The sequence below is a fragment of the Tamandua tetradactyla genome, chromosome 13 (genome assembly GCF_023851605.1).
Source record: "Tamandua tetradactyla isolate mTamTet1 chromosome 13, mTamTet1.pri, whole genome shotgun sequence".
NCBI classification, from domain to species: Eukaryota; Metazoa; Chordata; class Mammalia; order Pilosa; family Myrmecophagidae; genus Tamandua; species Tamandua tetradactyla.
Window position 1 is genome coordinate 23,507,936 of NC_135339.1, and position 18,066 is coordinate 23,526,001.

Genomic DNA, 18,066 nt, shown 5'->3' on the forward strand with positions numbered 1-18,066 from the left:
GTTATTCAACATTTTGTTGGAACTTCTAGCCAGAGCAGTTAGACAAGAAAAAGAAAGAAAGGCATCAAAATTGGAAAGGAAGAAGTAAAATTCTCACTGTCTGCAGATGATATGATAGCATATGTCAAAAACACTGAAAAATCCACAGCAAAACTACTTGAGTTAATAAATGAGTACAGCAAAGTGGCAGGTTACAAGGTCAACACTCAAAAATCTGTAGTATTTTTATACACTAGTAATGAGCAATCTGAGGGGGAAATCAAGAAACAAAATCCATTTACAATTGCAACCAAAAGAATAAAATATTTAGGAATAAATTTAACTAATGATACGAAGTCCTGTACAAAGAAAACTACAAGAAATTGCTAAAAGAAATCACAGAAGACCTAAATAAATGGAAGGACATACCATGTTCATGGATTGAGAGACTAAATATTGTTAAGATGTGAAATTCTACCTAAATTGATTTATAGATTCAATGCAATACCAATTAAAATCCCAAAAACGTATTTTTTGGAAATAGAAAATCAATAACCAAATTTATCTGGAAGGACCAGATGCCCTGAATAGCTATAAATATCCTGAGAAAGAAAAATGTAGTTAGAGGTCTCACAGTACGTGACTTTAAGGCGATTATGAAGCTACAGTGGTCAAAACATCATGGTATCGGCATAAAGATAGATATACTGGCTGTGCTGGTTTGAAATGATGTATGTATCCTAGAAAAAGCCATGTTTTAATCCTAATCCCATTTTGTAAAGGCAGCCATTTCTTCTAATCCCTATTCAATATTATATGCTTGAAAGTGTAATTAGATCATCTCCGTGGAGGATGATTTGATCAAGAGTGGTTGTTAAGCTGGGTTATGTAGAGGCATGTCTCCACCTATTTGGGTAGGTCTTGATAAGTTTCTGAAGTTCTATAAAAGAGGAAACATTTTGGAGAATGAGAGATTCAGGGAGAGCAGAGCAGGACCTCATAGCCACAAGAAGCAGAGTCCATCAGCCAGTGACCTTTGGAGATGAAGAAGGAAAATACCTCCCGGGGAGCTTCATGTGACAGGAAGCCAGGAGAAGAAGCTAGCAGATGATGCCGTGTTCACCATGTGCTCTTCCAGATGAGAGAGGAACCCTGATCGTGTTCACCATTTGCCTTTCCAGATGAGAGAGAAACTCTGACTGAGTTCACCATGTACCCTTCCACTTGAGAGGGAAACCCTGAATGTCATTGGCCTTCTTGAACCAAGGTATCTTTCCCTGGATGCCTCTGATTGTATATTTCTATAGACTTGTTTTAATTGGGACATTTTCTCGGCCTTAGAACTGTAAACTAGCAACTCATTAAATTCCCCTTTTTAAAAGCCATTCCATTTCCAGTATATTGCATTCTGGCATCTGGCAAACTAGAACACTGACCAATGAAATTGAACAGAGTGTTCAGATATAGACCCTCTCATCTATGGACAATTGATCTTTGATAAGGCAGTCAAGCCAGCTCACCTGGGACAGAACAGTCTCTTCAATAAATGGTGCCTAGAGAACTGGATATCCATATGCAAAAGAATGAAAGAGGACCCATATCTCACACCCTATACAAAAATTAACTCAAAGTGGATCAAAGACCTAAACATTAAATCTAAGACCATAAAACTTTTAGAAGAAAATGTAGAAAAATATCTTATAAATCTTATGATAGGAGGAGGCTTCCTAGATCTTACACCCAAAGCACAAGTATTGAAGAAAGAATAGATAAATGGGAACTCCACAAAATTAAACACTTTTGTGCATCAAAGAACTTTGTCAAGAAAGTAAAAAAGACAGCCTACATAATGGGAGAAAATATCTGGAAACGATTTATCAGATAAGGGTCTAGTATCCAGAATACATAAAGAAATTGCTCAACCCAACAACAAAAAGACAAACAACCCAATTGCAAAATGGGCAAAAGACTTGAACAGACGACTTCTCAGAAGAAATACATTTAAATGCCTAAATAGCACATGAAAACATGCTCAACTTCCCTGGCTATTAGGGAAATGCAAATCAAAAACCACAATGACGTATCATCTCACATCCACCAGAAAGGCCATTATCAATAAAACAGAAAACAAGACGTGCTGGAGAGGATGTGGAAAAAGAGGCACACTTACCCACTGTTGGTGGGAACGTAAAATGTTACAACTGCTGTGGAATACAGTTTGGTGCTTCCTCAGGAAGCTTAGTATAGAATTGCCATATGATCCAGCAATACCATTGCCAGGTATCTATTCAGAGGACATGAGGGCATGGACACTAATGGACATTTGCACACCAATGTTTATAGCAGCATTTACAATTGCCAAGAGATGGAAACAGTCCAAATGTCCATCAACTGACAAGTGGCTAAACAAGCTGTGGTATATACATACAATGGATTATTACACAGCTGTAAGACAGAATAAAGTCATGAAGTATGTAACAACATGGATGGACTATGAGGACATTATGCTGAGTGAAATTAGCCAGAAACAAAAGGACAAATACTGTATGGTCTCACGGATATGAACTAACACAATGAACGAACTTGGAGAATTTCAGTTAAGAACAGAGGCCATCAGGAGATAAGAAATAGGGTAGCTATTGGGTAATTGGAGCTGAAGGGATACAGATTGTGCAACAAGACTTATGGTAAAAATTCTGAAATGGATAGCACAATATTTCTTAATTATAGCATAATAATGTTACTATACTGAATGAAGTTGAATGTGAGAATGGTAGAAAGAGGAGGGCTGGGGGTACAAATGAAACCAGGAGGAAAGATAGATGATAAAGACTGAGATGGTATAACCTAGGAATGCCTAGAGTGTACAGTGATAGTGATTAAATGTACAACTTAAGAAATGTTGATACATGAGGAGAACAAAGGAATGTCAATATTGCAGGGTGTTGAAAATAGATGGTAATTCATATTTTAACACTTTAACTTACGTGTGAGACTAATGCAGAAAAATGTTTATTTGGTACAAAATTTATATTTTGAGTAGTGCATTTCCTAATACAACTTATATGAACAGCTTAATTGAATATCATAAATACATGGAATAGGGCATACCTTGAATAGGGCATGAGATTTTGTAGGTTTGTCCAGAGGGATGCCCCGATAAATCCCAGAGTGATTTGAACAGTGAATAAAGAAGTATTTGCAAAGCCCCCTCGGGGGAACGGCAAGAAAGGAGAAAAGTTCAGCTTCCCCATTTGAAGAATTCCTGATATTCTCACAAGCAGTGGGGACAACCAAATCAATAGGCTGAGCCCTCAATCTTGGGGTTTGTTCATATGAAACTTTTCCCCACACAGGATAGACTAAGCTTACTTAAAATTAGGCCTAACAGTTGGAGTGAGGTTTCTTGGCAAGTAGCCAACTAGAACAGATTTGGAGAGAGCAGAGAATGCTGTAGCACCATGAAGCAGAGTCTATCAGCCAGCGACCTTTGGAGATGAAGAAGGAAAATGCTTCCCGGGAAGCTTCATGAAACAAGAAGCCAGGAGAAGAAGCTAGAAGATGATGCCGTGTTTGCCATGTGCCCTTCCAGATGAGAGAGAAACTCTGTGTTTGCCATGTGCCCTTCTACTTGAGAGAGAAACCCTGAACTTCCTCGGCCTTCTTGAACCAAGGTAACAATCCTTAACAGTTGGTGGCATATCCTTTCTGACTGGATTTCCTGAACTTTCCATCAGGTGCTGTGTGGCAGGGAGGCGGTCATCTGAACAATGCAGGATGCCAGCCTGTGGCGGCTTCACATCAGCGGGCCTGCGGGCCCCTCCCATTTCATAGACATGGACACTCTCGAGAGGAGAAGCAAAAAGTAGCTTGCAAACTACTGCAGACTTGCTGAGTGTTTATATACTCCATTCGGTGGAAAACTGAGGTGCCGGGAGGGAAGGACTTGCCCCAGCTCTCTGACCGATGGTGGAATGCGGTATCCTGGCCCAAAGGCTCTGTTGACATCTCTCCAGAGATATTTCTGGAAAAGAAGGATTGCGTTTGCAGGCCTGGGCCTGCCCTGCCCACTGTTCTGTCTCCTGTCCTCCTGCTCCTGGGCCGCTGGCCCCACCTCCCTCTCAGAGGCCCTCTCTGACCTACAGTCCCCGCCAGGAAGCAGCAGCTGCAAAGGGGACCGGGCTTTTCTCTCATGTATGCACCAGTCTTCCAATAAACACCTTGAAGCGGGAGAAGCAGAAGCCTTTTTTAAAAAGTGTAAGAGGAAACATTTCTAGAAAGGACACTGTCTTCCAAGTCAGTACTCTTAGACTATTCTCCACGCAATAAGGGGCAAGTGTTTCCCAAAGAAATGCATGAAAAGCGGGTCATCACAGGAAACCTTTACAACGAGATTTTGAGAAACTGAATTATCACTTCACTGTACAAAATTGTCATTCTTTCCTTCTCACCAGTTTTCCCCTGATACATCTCCCTTCACTATTGTGAATTCCCATTCCACCAGGCCTGACTGTGTGATTTTGGTAGTCACTGCCCCTCTCTGTGCCTCAGTTTCCTCACCTATAAAATGGGGATTATAGTTTTGATTTCATATAGTTGCCCCAGGGATTGTGTGAGATGAGGGCTAGCATACTTAGCATGCGGTTGGTGCTTACTAAATGCCCTCTGAAATAGAGGCCTATAACTATGTCCCTTACCTAGAGGGCTCTAACAAACAGGAGGATTCCTTTTCGGCAAGCCCCGCGGCACTTTGTTGTGCAGCCCCGGCTGCCTGCAGGAAGGAGGACAGGTCTGAGCCTGGAAAGATATGTTCAGTGGCAGCTGGCAGGGTTCTGTGTGAAACCCGAGCTCTTTCTGTCCCATCCCTGATGTTTCTAATTGTTCACTTCAAAAACTTGGATTTTGCTTCAACAACAACAGAAAGGAGAAAACCTGGGCCCCAGCCTTAATGTAAATAGAATTCTGAGGCGGGTTCTTTGGGCTTTGTGCTCTGAACAATGAGTTAATTGAAAGTGGTGAGGAGAAAAAGCAACTGGTCAGAAAACCATGGGCAAATGAGCTCAATTCCTGCAGCAGCCAGTGAAAATTCAGCTCCCTATTCCACCAAGATGTCAATGTTTCTGAAAATCCTTGCCTGAGGAATGCACATCCACAGGCAGGTATTGTCAGCTGGCTGGGACTCACCTGTGATGGCCCAGCGCCCAGTGCTTGGAACCGTGAGAAAGCGGTGTGCTTTGAGGCTCTCCCTGAATCCTAGGACAGACATCCAAGACACAACCTTAACTGAGGTGTCAGCGAAAAAGCCCCAAAGTCAAAGGTCCTGCCTTTCATTTCACCTCCACCGAGACTCCTTTGTGATGGGGATGGAGGCAAGACACACCTCCTGGCCTCAGTGCCCCCATCTGTCAGTTGAGTGCAGTTATGCCCAGCCTCCCAGCCTCTCAGCATTGCTCTGCTTGAGGGTCAAATGAGACGACGGACAGTCATCATGCTTTGTAAGATAACAGATGTGTTGTGCAAATAGGAGAGCGCAGCAGAGTGAGCTCTGGGATTGAACTGTCTGGTTAGACTCAGGCTTCACCAATCACTAGTTGTGTGACCTTGGCCTTATTGCTGGGCCTCAGTTTCCTCAACTCTAAAATGGGTATAATAATTCATAATTCATACCCCATAAAATTAATTCATACCACATAAAATAGATAAATAAAATAATAAATATTAAAAAAAAAATTAGGCCTAAGAGTCACCCCCAGAGAACCTCTTTTGCTGCTCAGATGTGGCCTCTCTCTCTCAGCCAACACAGCAAGCAAACACACCACCCTCCCCCTCTCTACATGGGACATAACTCCCAGGGGTGTAAACCTCCTTGGCAACGTGGGACAGAAATTCTAGAATGAGCTGTGACTCAGCATCAACAGATTGAGGAAATCTTCTCGACCAAAAGGGGGAAAAGAGAAATGAGACAAAGTGTCAGTGGCTGAAAGATTTCAAACAAACTTGAGAGATTATCCTGGAAGTTATTCTTATGCATTATACAGATATCCCTTTTTAGTTTAAGGTGTATTAGAGAGGCTAGATGGAAGTGCCTGAATCTGTAGAGCTGTGTTCCAGTAGCCATGTTTCTTAAAGATCATTGTATGATAACGGCTCTCATAATGTGACTGTGTGATTGTGAAAATCTTGTGTCTAATGCTCTTTTTATCTATGGTATGGACTGTTGAGTAAAACATGGATTAAAAATAAATAATGGGAACAAATGTTTAAATTATAAAATATATATATTGGGTAGATGGATATACTAGTGGTCAATGAGAGGGAGTGGTAAGGGGTATGATATGTATAAGTTTTTCTTTTTTATTTCTTTTTTCTGGAGCGATGCAAATGTTCTAAAAAATGATCATGATGATGTATATACAACTAAGTGATGATGTTGTGAGCCACTGACTGTATACCATGTATGAAATATTTTTGTATTAAGAATGTATGTGCTTGTATGTTGTTTTATGGAAAAAAAAAAGACCTAAGGAGAACCTACTGCTGATTTTGGGAAGATAGTATAGTCCTGTTGGTAAGAGTAAGTGTCTTACCCACCACTTATTTCTTAAGATTTGTGCCAGTTTAAAAAGTATTAGTTACCTCAGAAAAGCCATGTTTCAATTCTCATCCAATCTTGTGAGAGCAGACTTTTCTTTTACTCCTGATTCAATAGTGTAGGTTGGAAACTTCTGATTAAATTATCTTCAGAGATAAGGCAGGCCCAATTGTGGGTGTGACTTTTGATTAAATGGAGGTGTAATTCTGCCCATTCAGGGTGGGTCTTGCTTTATTTACTGGAATCCTTTAAAAGAGGAAACATTTTGGAGAGAGTCAGAGGTGACAGAAGCCTCAGAGCCAACAGGAACTTCAGAGCAGAGCCAACACAGATACCAACACTTGGAGAACAGAGACATGGATGTTTGGAGATGTTTGGAGGACAGCAGATGTCGCCATGAGATGTTAAGCAAGCCAAAACCTAGAGAGAGCCAAGGGAAGCCAAGAGGTGAAAGCTTGTCCTGGAGAAAGGAAGTGAAGAACCCCCACAGGAACAGAGGCTGAAAACAACGGAGCCCGAGAGCAAGGGACCACCAGATGCCAGCTACATGACTAGCCAGCTGACAGATAGACCCAACGACGTTCTTGAGTGAAGGTAACCCCTCATTGGTGCCTTAATTTGGACACTTTCACTTCCTTAGAACTGTAAGCTTGTAAATTATTAAATTCCCTTTATAAAAGCCTTTCCATTTCTGGTGTACTGCATTCCAGCAGCTTTCAAACCAACACGAGATGATTCTCATATCCCTCCAAAAGTGAGTCATCTTCTCTACAAACAACTCCATGTATAGACCATTATTTTATAATCTAGATCTCATTTTTCCTTTCCTCTTATTTTATGCAGCAGAGAAATGCCCTTATAGACTTTATCTTGCCATATGAAAGTAAAGAATGGAAATGATTCCCTACTGCCCTCTCTTCAGAGAACAAGGAGTGATTAGGAGAATGCTGTAGTAGAGTTTCTATTTAGAAGCCTATTATCATAAACCAATAAAAATTAAATATACCTCCCCCTAAGATCAGGAACAAGACAAGGATGTCCACTATCACCACTGTTATTCAACATCGTGTTGGAAGTTCTAGCCAGAGCAATTAGACAAGAAAAAGAAATACAAGGCATCAAAATTGGAAAGGAAGAAGTAAAACTATCACTGTCTGCAGATGATATGATACTATATGTCGAAAACCCTGAAAAATCCACAGCAAAACTACCAGAGCTAATAAACGAGTACAGCAAAGTAGCAGGTTACAAGATCAACATTCAAAAATCTGTAGTGTTTCTATACACTAGCAATGAACAAGCTGAGGGGGAAATCAAGAAACGAATTCCATTTACAATTACAACTAAAAGAATAAAATACTTAGGAATAAATTTAACTAAAGAGACAAAAGACCTATACAAAGAAAACTACAAGAAACTGTTAAAAGAAATCACAGAAGACCTAAATAGATGGAAGGGCATACCATGTTCATGGATTGGAAGACTAAACATAGTTAAGATGCCACTTCTACCTAAATTGATTTACAGATTCAACACAATACTAATTAAAATCCCAACAACTTATTTTTCAGAAACATAAAAACCAATAAGCAAATTTATCTGGAAGGGCAGGGTGTCCCGAATTGCTAAAAGTATCTTGAGGAAAAAAAACGAAGCTGGAGGTCTCATGCTGCCTGACTTTAAGGCATATTATGAAGCCACAGTGGTCAAAACAGCATGGTACTGGCATAAAGATAGATATATCGACCAATGGAATCGAATAGAGTGCTCAGATATAGACCCTCTCATCTGTGGACATTTGATCTTTGATAAGGCAGTCAAGCCAGCTCACCTGGGACAGAACAGTCTCTTCAATAAATGGTGCCTAGAGAACTGGATATCCATATGCAAAAGAATGAAAGAGGACCCGTATCTCACACCCTATACAAAAGTTAACTCAAAATGGATCAAAGATCTAAACATTAGGTCTAAGGCCATAAAACAGTTAGAGCAAAATGTAGGGAGATATCTTATGAAACTTACAATTGGAGGCGGTTTTATGGACCTTAAACCTAAAGCAAGAGCACTGAAGAAAGAAAGAAATAATGGGAGCTCCTCAAAATTAAACACTTTTCTGCATCAAAGAACTTCATCAAGAAAGTAAAAAGACAGCCTACCCAATGGGGGGCAATATTTGGAAATGACATATCAGATAAAGGTCTAGTATCCAGAATTTATAAAGAGATTGTTCAACTCAACAACAAAAAGACAGCCAATCCAATTACAAAATGGGAAAAAGACTTGAACAGACACTTCTCAGAAGAGGAAATACAAATGGCCAAAAGGCACATGAAGAGATGCTCAATGTCCCTGGCCATTAGAGAAATGCAAACCAAAACCACAATGAAATATCATCTCACACCCACCAGAATGGCCATTATCAACAAAACAGAAAATGACAAGTGCTGGAGAGGATGCGGAGAAAGAGGCACACTTATCCACTGTTGGTGGGAATGTCAAATGGTGCAACCACTGTGGAAGGCAGTTTGGCGGTTCCTCAAAAAGCTGAATATAGAATTGCCATATGACCCAGCAATACCATTGCTAGGTATCTACTCAGAGGACTTAAGGGCAAAGACACAAACGGACATTTGCACACCAATGTTTACAGCAGCGTTATTTACAATTGCAAAGAGATGGAAACAGCCAAAATGTCCATCAACAGATGAGTGGCTAAACAAACTGTGCTATATACATACGATGGAATATTATGCAGCTTTAAGACAGAATAAACTTATGAAGCATGTAATAACATGGATGGACCTAGAGAACATTATGCTGAGTGAGACTAGCCAAAAACTAAAGGACAAATACTGTATGGTCCCACTGATATGAACCGACATTAGTGAATAAACTTGGAATATGTCATTGGTAACAGAGACCATCAGGAGATAGAAATAGGGTAAGATAATGGGTAATTGGAGCTGAAGGGATACAGACTGTGCAACAGGACTGGATACAAAAACTCAGAAATGGACAGCACAATACTACCTAATTGTAATGTAATTATGTTAAAACATTGAAGGAAGCAGCGTGTGAGGCATGTTTTTTTTTCTCTGTATTATCGTTTTATTTCTTTTTCTGTTGTCTTTTTATTTCTTTTTATAAATCGATGCAAATGTACTAAGAAATGATGAATATGCAACTATGTGATGATGTTAAGAATTACTGATTGTATATGTAGAATGGAATGATTTCTAAATGTTTTGTTAGTTAATTTTTATAATAATTTTTTAAAAAATTAAATATACCATATCCATCTTTATAATCTTTATAATAATTAATAAAAAAATTAAATATACCATATCCATCTCCAACCGTTTCTCTTGATATTTTTACAATGTTGTTGACTGAAATGAGCTTCAGAAAAGGTAGAGTATTGCACACTGATTTATGCATCCAACAAAAATGTGCTTTTTATCACATAGGACATTAAAATGTTTTAAATAATGTTAATTTAAAATATACTTTTTTGAAGTTACATATTTGTTAAAAATGAGGTTCCAGATGCTACACCAGCTTGACTATGAGAAAAGTTTCCCCATAATGTACTTGTAGTACATTAAATTTACCTTCATTGAGGATTAGATGTTGGGCAAAGAAAGGGAGATGCACAGTCAAAACTAAGGAATGAATTAGTTTCTTTTTATTCCAGTTTCCAGGGCTGACTTACCTTGAGCCAGTCTCACTCTGATGACACATGCATTTGTTAAGGTTTACCTGTTGGTATTCTGCATCATAGACCCAGTTGAAGTCTTTTTTGTACTTAACAACCTCATAATTTATTGCCATATAAATATTCTCCAGGCAGTGCCCTATGCCAAATTTCCTTTATTTATCTGCCATTTTCAGTACCCCAGTCTCTACTCCTTTCCTCTTCTGCCTCTGCTCTCAAATATCCTTGGAATTCTACAGCAAAGCCCTCCTCCCACTCACCACTGGAAAAGTTCATTGTAGGAGCTTGTCCAGTTAGCCACCTCTGTACTCTCATTTTTTTCTTTTCCAAAAAAAACACATTAATCAAAAAGCAAACAGTTACTCCATGGTAAGCTTGAGAAACTCACAACCAGGAATCCTGCATACTCCCCATCAGTATTTTCAGACTGGGAATGTGTACACATGTACTCACAAACACACCTACAAAGAGACAGAAAAGATTGGGAGAGGGTAACACACATGAACCCTGAACTTCTAACTGCAAGGTGTGAAGAAATCTCAGGACCTCTCTTTTGAGAGTGCTTTTCCCTTCTACCTGCTAGGTTTAGCCCAGGTAAGAGCAAATGGTCAATCTAAGAGGACAGCCGAGTCCCATCTCATATTATCCCTCAGCATTTTCTGATGAAGGCACTTTGATTTCCCCTCAGAAGGAAAATCAGTGCTCCAACTTTCCTAGTTCCAGAATCCCTTTTACTTAGTCCTAAGGGACTTTGGTGTTGAATATTTTAGTGTCTCTGGGGCCTGTGTCTTTAATCACAAGTTAGTGCCTAATATCAAATGGCGATATGACTCTTTCCCCCAACAATTCGTTTTTCAACTTGACTTCTAACATTATTTCATCTGTACATTGCTTCAGTTTTCCACAGGCTCCAAACTGGACTCAAACATTCTGTCACATGAATAAAGAGATCCTACCCCCATTCCACTTTCTGCAGTTTCCTCACATCAGAGCACAGAAAAATACATCTGAACAAAGTTGCAGAAATTTATTTCCCCCAAATAAATTTGTATCCTTAGTATGGTATATATGAACAATAAGAAATCCAAAATTTAGTTTATCCCGTAAAGCTCAAGAAATGCTTTGGGCTTGGTTTTAACATTTGTTCATCCTCACTGATCCCTCTGTTGAAATAAATCAGTATTATTGAGTGTGTAGATGGCAGTAACCACTTTACATTAAGAAAAGAGGCATGGCAAAGTCATGGTCTTTTCCTTAGGAAACAGAGGTGAGAACAGCAAAAAGACTTACCACTTTGAACCTGCTGGGATTCAACAACTACCTGAACAGAACCTCACTGTATCTGGTTCAATGCAGTGTACTCAGAAGAAGACATAGCAACCACTTTCCTCACCACTTCAGATAACATAAAGAAATGTCATGACTTTAACTCCCATGTACAAGATAATTAACTGTACAAGAATTGGCAAATACTATGTTGTGCTATTTTTATTATTTTTGTGATTAAAAAATATTTTTAAATGACTTGTAATTTGCTGTGTTTTAACTACTAAGATAAAAGTTTTAACCAAAATTACAACTGGCACATCTGACAGTTAGTACAAACCCAGGATCAACAAGCCACATATCAGAAGATATTTGATTCCAAGGCCTAAAGAAAATGAGTGAACAGGAGTCTACATCCAAATAATGCCTCCCACTGATTTTTGACAGTTGATATCTAATAAGTTTTTCTTCTCAAACTGGCACTTTTGAATGCCCATAAATAGGAACTTGTTTCATTAACACTAGTAAAGGTGTCACGCTGTAGGCTCATCTTCTGCTCTATCTTATTACGAGTTCTCACCTTTATCATTAATCTCTTATATGCCCCTCAGGGATACCAAGGAGAGATTTAGGTGGTTTGATCTGGGCTAAGCAGGCAGGGAAGAACGGCTGTGTTTTTCTACCCACTCCTTAATCAACTGGTGGGCAATAGCTAACTTGGGTGGCAACCAGAATGGGAAGGTTTCATCCTGCTGACGGATATAGGGGCCCTTTCTCCTTAGGGCTGCGGCCACCTCATCAAGACTGAACCAGGCAGCTGCCTCCAATTCTCGCAAGTTCACGTGGATCTGAAAGACATAAGGAAAAACTGGATGTAAGGTTAGCAGCTACACGAGTTCTATAGAAACTGAAGTGCACAGCAGTTAGGGACCACAATGCCATCTGTCAGGGATGCCACAGAAGAGCAAAATGAAGCTGGGTAAGACAACTTCTAAATCCCTTTCAACTAGAAGTTTCTATTATTTTATATTACTAGTCCCCAACATCCTGATGACTTGTACAATAAGGCCCATCCTAAAATGAACCATTAAATTTCATAAAACATTTATTGCATGCCTACTGAATGCAAGGCATTCTGTTAAGTCCCGATGATGAAAGATAAATCGTCTCATGATTAAGATTTGTGCAAGAGAAAAGCCTGATCATGTTGGCAGATTCAGTTTTCATGGTAATTATTTGTTTCCTTTATTAAACTTCAAGTTCCTTGAGGATATAAAGCATGTCTTACTAATCTTTGTATATGTAGACAATTATGGACTAGACAGGTGCTTAACAAGTACTTGCTAACTGGCAGACTAAACGAAGCAAAAGAAATGTTACAGCAAAGGGTGGCTTTAGAACTTACCTCTGTCTGCCCTGGCTTTACAGTTGCATGACAAGCAATCATGAGTGAGCTATTAGGAAAGGGCCAATGCTGGGATGCAGAATACTGCAGTCTTTCTACCTCCAATCCCACCTCTTCTGCCACTTCCCGCCGGACAGCTTCTTCCAGACTTTCACCTAGAAGCACTCAGATTAATTCAGGACAGCCCTGCAGCAGGAAGGGTGATACAGATAGCCCATCTGTGAAGGAGCACAAAACTGGCTCCAATGTTTCAATGAAATGTTTTTGGTCTACCCTAAATATCCAAGTCTCTATAACAATAGGAATCAGGTCTGGACTTGGGTTTTGAAGTGTAGTGTAAGCCTACTAAGTTAGTTATAGTTCAAGTAGGAATGCCAGGAGAAGCTACTGCTGCTCTCAGCTTCAATAAAAGTCTAATGCTACATTTCACCATTCGTAAATTTTACTCAGACAGACCAAAAAAAAAAAAAAAATCCAACTGCAAATAAACATTGATACTAGTTAATATACATGCTGAAGTTTTAGGGAAAAGTGTACTAATTAATATCTAAGTTAAGGCATCAAAAAATAAGATGAATTGATGGATGTGACAGGAATGGCTAGATGGACAGATACATGTTAAAGTAAGTGCAGTCAAAAATGTAGAATTTAGGTGGTGGTTGTATGGATGTTCACCATGTAAATCAGCTTTGCTGTATGTTTGAAAATTTGCCTAAGAAAATGTTGGGAAATTATGGTAGAAGGCAGTTTTCTTGACATGATAGGGAAGACTGTGCTTGACTCCAAGCACTCTGACCACAAGATGAAGAACTATCTGCTATGGCAAAGTGTTCATGTCCTCCACTGTCACCTGCACATGCCTTAAACTCCTTACCTATATCACAGAAACCTGCCAAAGCAGAATACATTCCCTTGGGAAAGGAACTTTGGCGGGCTAGCAAGCATCGGGTTCCATCTGATACCAGAGTGATCACCACAGGTGCCATCTATGGAAAGGGGATGGAAGTGAGACACAGGCTTTGGGGCCTGTTTTGGGGATGTAGGAATAGACAATTAAGGAAAGCCTTTTAATTGTACAGATTTCCTTTACCAGAGCAGATACTGTCTACCCTTCTTGGATTACTTCCTCTTAAAGCAATGCTTTACCTGTGGATAGTAGATGATCTTATTGGAAGGGCATACACGCTTGCTGCCAGCCATATTCTTTTTGGTGGGCTGCCCACTTCTGCTACAGAACTGGTGGGCGTCATGCCAACGGAGAAGGGCCCAAGCCTAGGAATACAAATTTGGAGAGAAGGTAGGGCTTACATTGTAACAGGGAAATGCCAATCCCTTTCCTTCTCACCCACTTTAAATGGTTACTAAATGTTTAAACTTCCAGATGAGGAAATTAAATATGTTCCTTTAGCATCAGAAGTTTGCACAAAAGAAAGCATAATTTAAAATGTATTATGAATTTAAAACATAAAAATATATAAGTAATAAACACCCATGTGCTTAATTACCCAGCTGAAAAACAAAACCTTTCCAATACAGTTAAATCTACCCTCAAGTATTTCTCCCCAGTAAAGGTGGATTTTTTGTTTGTAATTAAAAAATATTTAGAGATATGCTCTAAAATTAAATGGACAATCAAAAGCACTTTAGCATATATAGCATTTATAGCAGCACTATTCAAAATAGCCAAAAGTGGAACACACCCAAATGTCCAACTAATGAATGGCTAAACAAAATATAGTATATTCATATAATGGAATGTTATTTGGCCACAGAAATGAAATACTGTTACATGCTACAACAGGAATTAACTTCAAAAACATGCTATGTGAAAGAAGCCAGAAACAAAAGGTCACATACTGTATTTCGCTTATATGAATTACAGGCAAATCCACAGAGACAGAAATAGATTAGTGGATGGGTAATAACTGCTTTAATGGGTATGGAGCTTCCATGTGGTGTGATGAAAATGTTTTGGAATTAGAAAGAGGTGGTGTTTGCATAATATTGCGAATATGTGAAATATCACTGAATTATTTACTTTAAAATGGTTAATTTTATGTTGTGTGAATTTCATCTCAATGTTGTAAAACTGCACATTAAAAAGCATTTTAATGTTTTTCAGGATTCATCTTACAGTTATAAATATGATTAATATAATATTTTGGATTTTTTCTTCCCAAAATATCTATTATATCTGGTAATCAATATCTTCTTAGGAAAAAAAAATGAACACTTTAGCAAATGAAATCTAAAGTTATGAGTAAAAGTCACAAAACATGATGGTGTGTATGTCATTAAAAACATTTATGAGGTTGACAGATCCTACTGCCCTAGACATGCATGTCCTTAGGAGAAAATGGTTTGACAACAGTTCTGCCAAAAAGATCTGTCTGCCTGCCTTTCTTCTATCAAGGGCAAATGAAGGTAGAATAAGCAGTCTCCCTACAGCATACTGTCCTTCTGCTGCAGTTTGTAGGAAGAACAAGGATCTGCAAAATAACTCAAATATCGCTCTAGCCATATGCATGCATACATTAGCCTATATCCACTGTTTACAGAACTGAGAAGTCAGAATCTACCGTAGAAAGCAAGGAGGCATCCTTCACATTCAGCTCAAAGAGAACCTTCCTCAGCTCCATGAAAGATCCCTTGAGCTCTGTCTCTATTTCAGATTTCTGTAAGGATGCTACAAAATTAAAAAGAGAATTAAAGAGACAAATGTCAAACTTTGTCTCCAGGCCCCTCTCCATTCTAACCTGTTAGAACAGTTTTCCCTAATAAGACTCAACTTAGTAAAGTAAAAACTATACAGGCTCCCAAGCCCCTACCTGGAGATTCTGAAGCAGCAAGTGTGGAGTGAGGCCCAGAAATCTATATATTTTTTAACAAACACTAGGTGATTCTTATATTCAGGCAAATTTGGGAAACATTAAAGCATGGCATTTCTCAAGATCCTCTTCAGGGCAATAAGGACATTTGCACTAGCAACACACTATCCCAGGAAAAGAGATGACATGGGACCTCTAAGCTCTATCTGAACCTCTTCCTGGCATCATTACATCTACATCCAGACCCTTAATATCTGAGAGGAATCCTGAGCCTATAGAAAAGTGGTTCCCAAATGCAAGTCTCAGGAGCCAGAGCTACTCCATGGTAATACTTGTATTTGCCTGTACTAAATATTTCTGATGAAATATTTAAGATATATAAAATGTATAACAGTATAGAGAACAGAACAAACATATATATGCCCACCACCTAGTTTAAGAAAGAAAGCATTAAAATGCCCTTTATTTTCTTTTAAATGATGATGATGGTGGTGGAAGATGGCAATATTTTTTTATGTGTTTTAAAAAATAGAAAGTTGATAACCTTTTTGCATCCCCAAATTTTCTTTGGAATTTTGCTATTATGGGAGAACTACTGGGAAGTATTCACTAGAAATAACGTTATATACCATTTATAGAAGAGGGGCTACTCAAACCTAGATCCAGAGCAAACCATGCTTCATGCTGTTCAGAACAGCCAATCAGCACAGAATCTTCTATTCTTTGTGTGTCCTGTCCAAATTTACCCAGGAGCCTTTCCAACTCTAAGAAACAGAAAAGGAAATAGGAGAACCATAAACAAACAAGAGTTTTAATTAAACCACCACAGCCATGTTAGTTTTAGACGTATTAGAAATCATCTACTTCAGTGTGGAGTCAGTATATTGGCTTCCAGTTGCTGCCCCGCAGCTACTTAGCTATACATTCTTGGGCTAATCACTTAATCTCTCTGGAGAAGAGTTTAGAACAAAGAATGACTTCTTTCCAGGTAAAACACGGAAAATGACTATCATAAAGGGAATATGACTGTCACAAAGGGAACATATTCATAAGAGGCATGATAGTTAACTTAAGTCTCTGAAAAAAATGTGTCACTTAAAATGGCAGAGACCAATCCATTTCTATAATTTAGCTTCTAGATTATGTAATTTTTGTGGACCAGAGTTGAGTACCATCTGTTACTCCCATCTGTATAACACAAATGCGTTTATTTTTTCATAACACAGCATTGCTAAATATCAAAATAATGTTCAATCTCTTTTGATGGAGTCCTTATAATCTTCTGCCCTGCTAGAAACTACCTATGTAAGTACTCCAACATGTAACCCATCAGGAAAATCCACTAGCAATATATTTAGAAGGTATTCACTGTATAGTGATATCATATAAAATTTTAAGTATCTCAAATACCAATTCCCAATGCCCAAAATATCTCTAATTAAATACCCTAAAAGTGTTTTCAAAACAAATTAATAGTCATTCACTTTTATATTAAACTGTAAATTAATCTCAGCCCTTCTAGGAAAAATGAAGTCATGACCCAAATCTTAAATAGTGTGCAATTCCAGGAGGCTGGAAATCACTGATCTAAGGCAGGGGTCAGCAAAATTTTTTTATGTAAAGAAATAATAAACATCTTAGGCTTCGTGGGCCATACTGTCTCTGTAGCAACCATTCAACTCTGCTGTTGTCCCATGAAAGTAGCCACGGATAGTGTATAAATGAATGAACATGACTATTCTAATAAAAATTTATTTACAAAACAGGTAGTGAATCCAATTCAGACAGCAGTTTTGCCAGCCCCTGGTCTCAGGCATTAGTGGTTAATGTCATCACAAAATAATACTTGACTAGGAAACTCTGGTACATGCATTAAATTATTAATTGGAAGAAGCACTTACACAAGCTTGAGACATAGAAGCTATTTGAAAAATCTGGACTCTAAAGTTCAAGGATCTTTCTCAGAGATTCAAAATGGACTGAATTCTGCTTTGTGGCAACAGGCTGTCTTATTTTTCTGTCCTCTTAGGCTTACCTAATAGGCTGTGCTGGGGGGCCAGATATTGATGCTCTGATTTCTGAAGCAAAGGAGCTAGACTATGAAAGAGGTAAAATGCTCCTGTATGCTGGGCTATTTTGCAGGCATCATCATCTTCCTTTAGTTCAAATAAATACCTAGTATTTGGGAAATAATCAAAACATTACAAAACCACATTTGGTTACTTGTACAGCATTCAGCTTTGCAAATTCAGCTCCTGTATCCCTTTCCTTCCAGGGCTAT

At 38.8% G+C, this 18,066-nt stretch overlaps 1 protein-coding gene across 11 annotated transcripts in view; it reads right to left on the reverse strand.

The window, feature by feature from the left end:
- Nucleotides 1-9,218: 9,218 nt before the first annotated feature.
- Nucleotides 9,219-18,066, reverse strand: part of LOC143653725 (NAD(P)H pyrophosphatase NUDT13, mitochondrial) — a 205,336-nt gene continuing 196,488 nt past the window's right edge. For 3 of the 11 annotated variants that reach the window (XM_077124955.1, XM_077124953.1, XM_077124954.1), the window contains exons 3-9: nucleotides 17,821-17,960; nucleotides 16,415-16,549; nucleotides 15,537-15,643; nucleotides 14,104-14,229; nucleotides 13,832-13,943; nucleotides 12,958-13,112; nucleotides 9,219-12,400 (exon numbers count right to left, since the gene is read on the reverse strand). In XM_077124955.1, the coding sequence (XP_076981070.1) occupies nucleotides 12,200-12,400; nucleotides 12,958-13,112; nucleotides 13,832-13,943; nucleotides 14,104-14,229; nucleotides 15,537-15,643; nucleotides 16,415-16,549; nucleotides 17,821-17,960 (976 nt within the window). In that variant the 3' untranslated portion in view covers nucleotides 9,219-12,199. Of the gene's footprint in view, nucleotides 12,401-12,957; nucleotides 13,113-13,831; nucleotides 13,944-14,103; nucleotides 14,230-15,536; nucleotides 15,644-16,414; nucleotides 16,550-17,820; nucleotides 17,961-18,066 lie in introns of those variants that run through there. The other 8 variants (XM_077124958.1, XM_077124956.1, XM_077124957.1 and 5 more) reach the window with 6 other exon arrangements.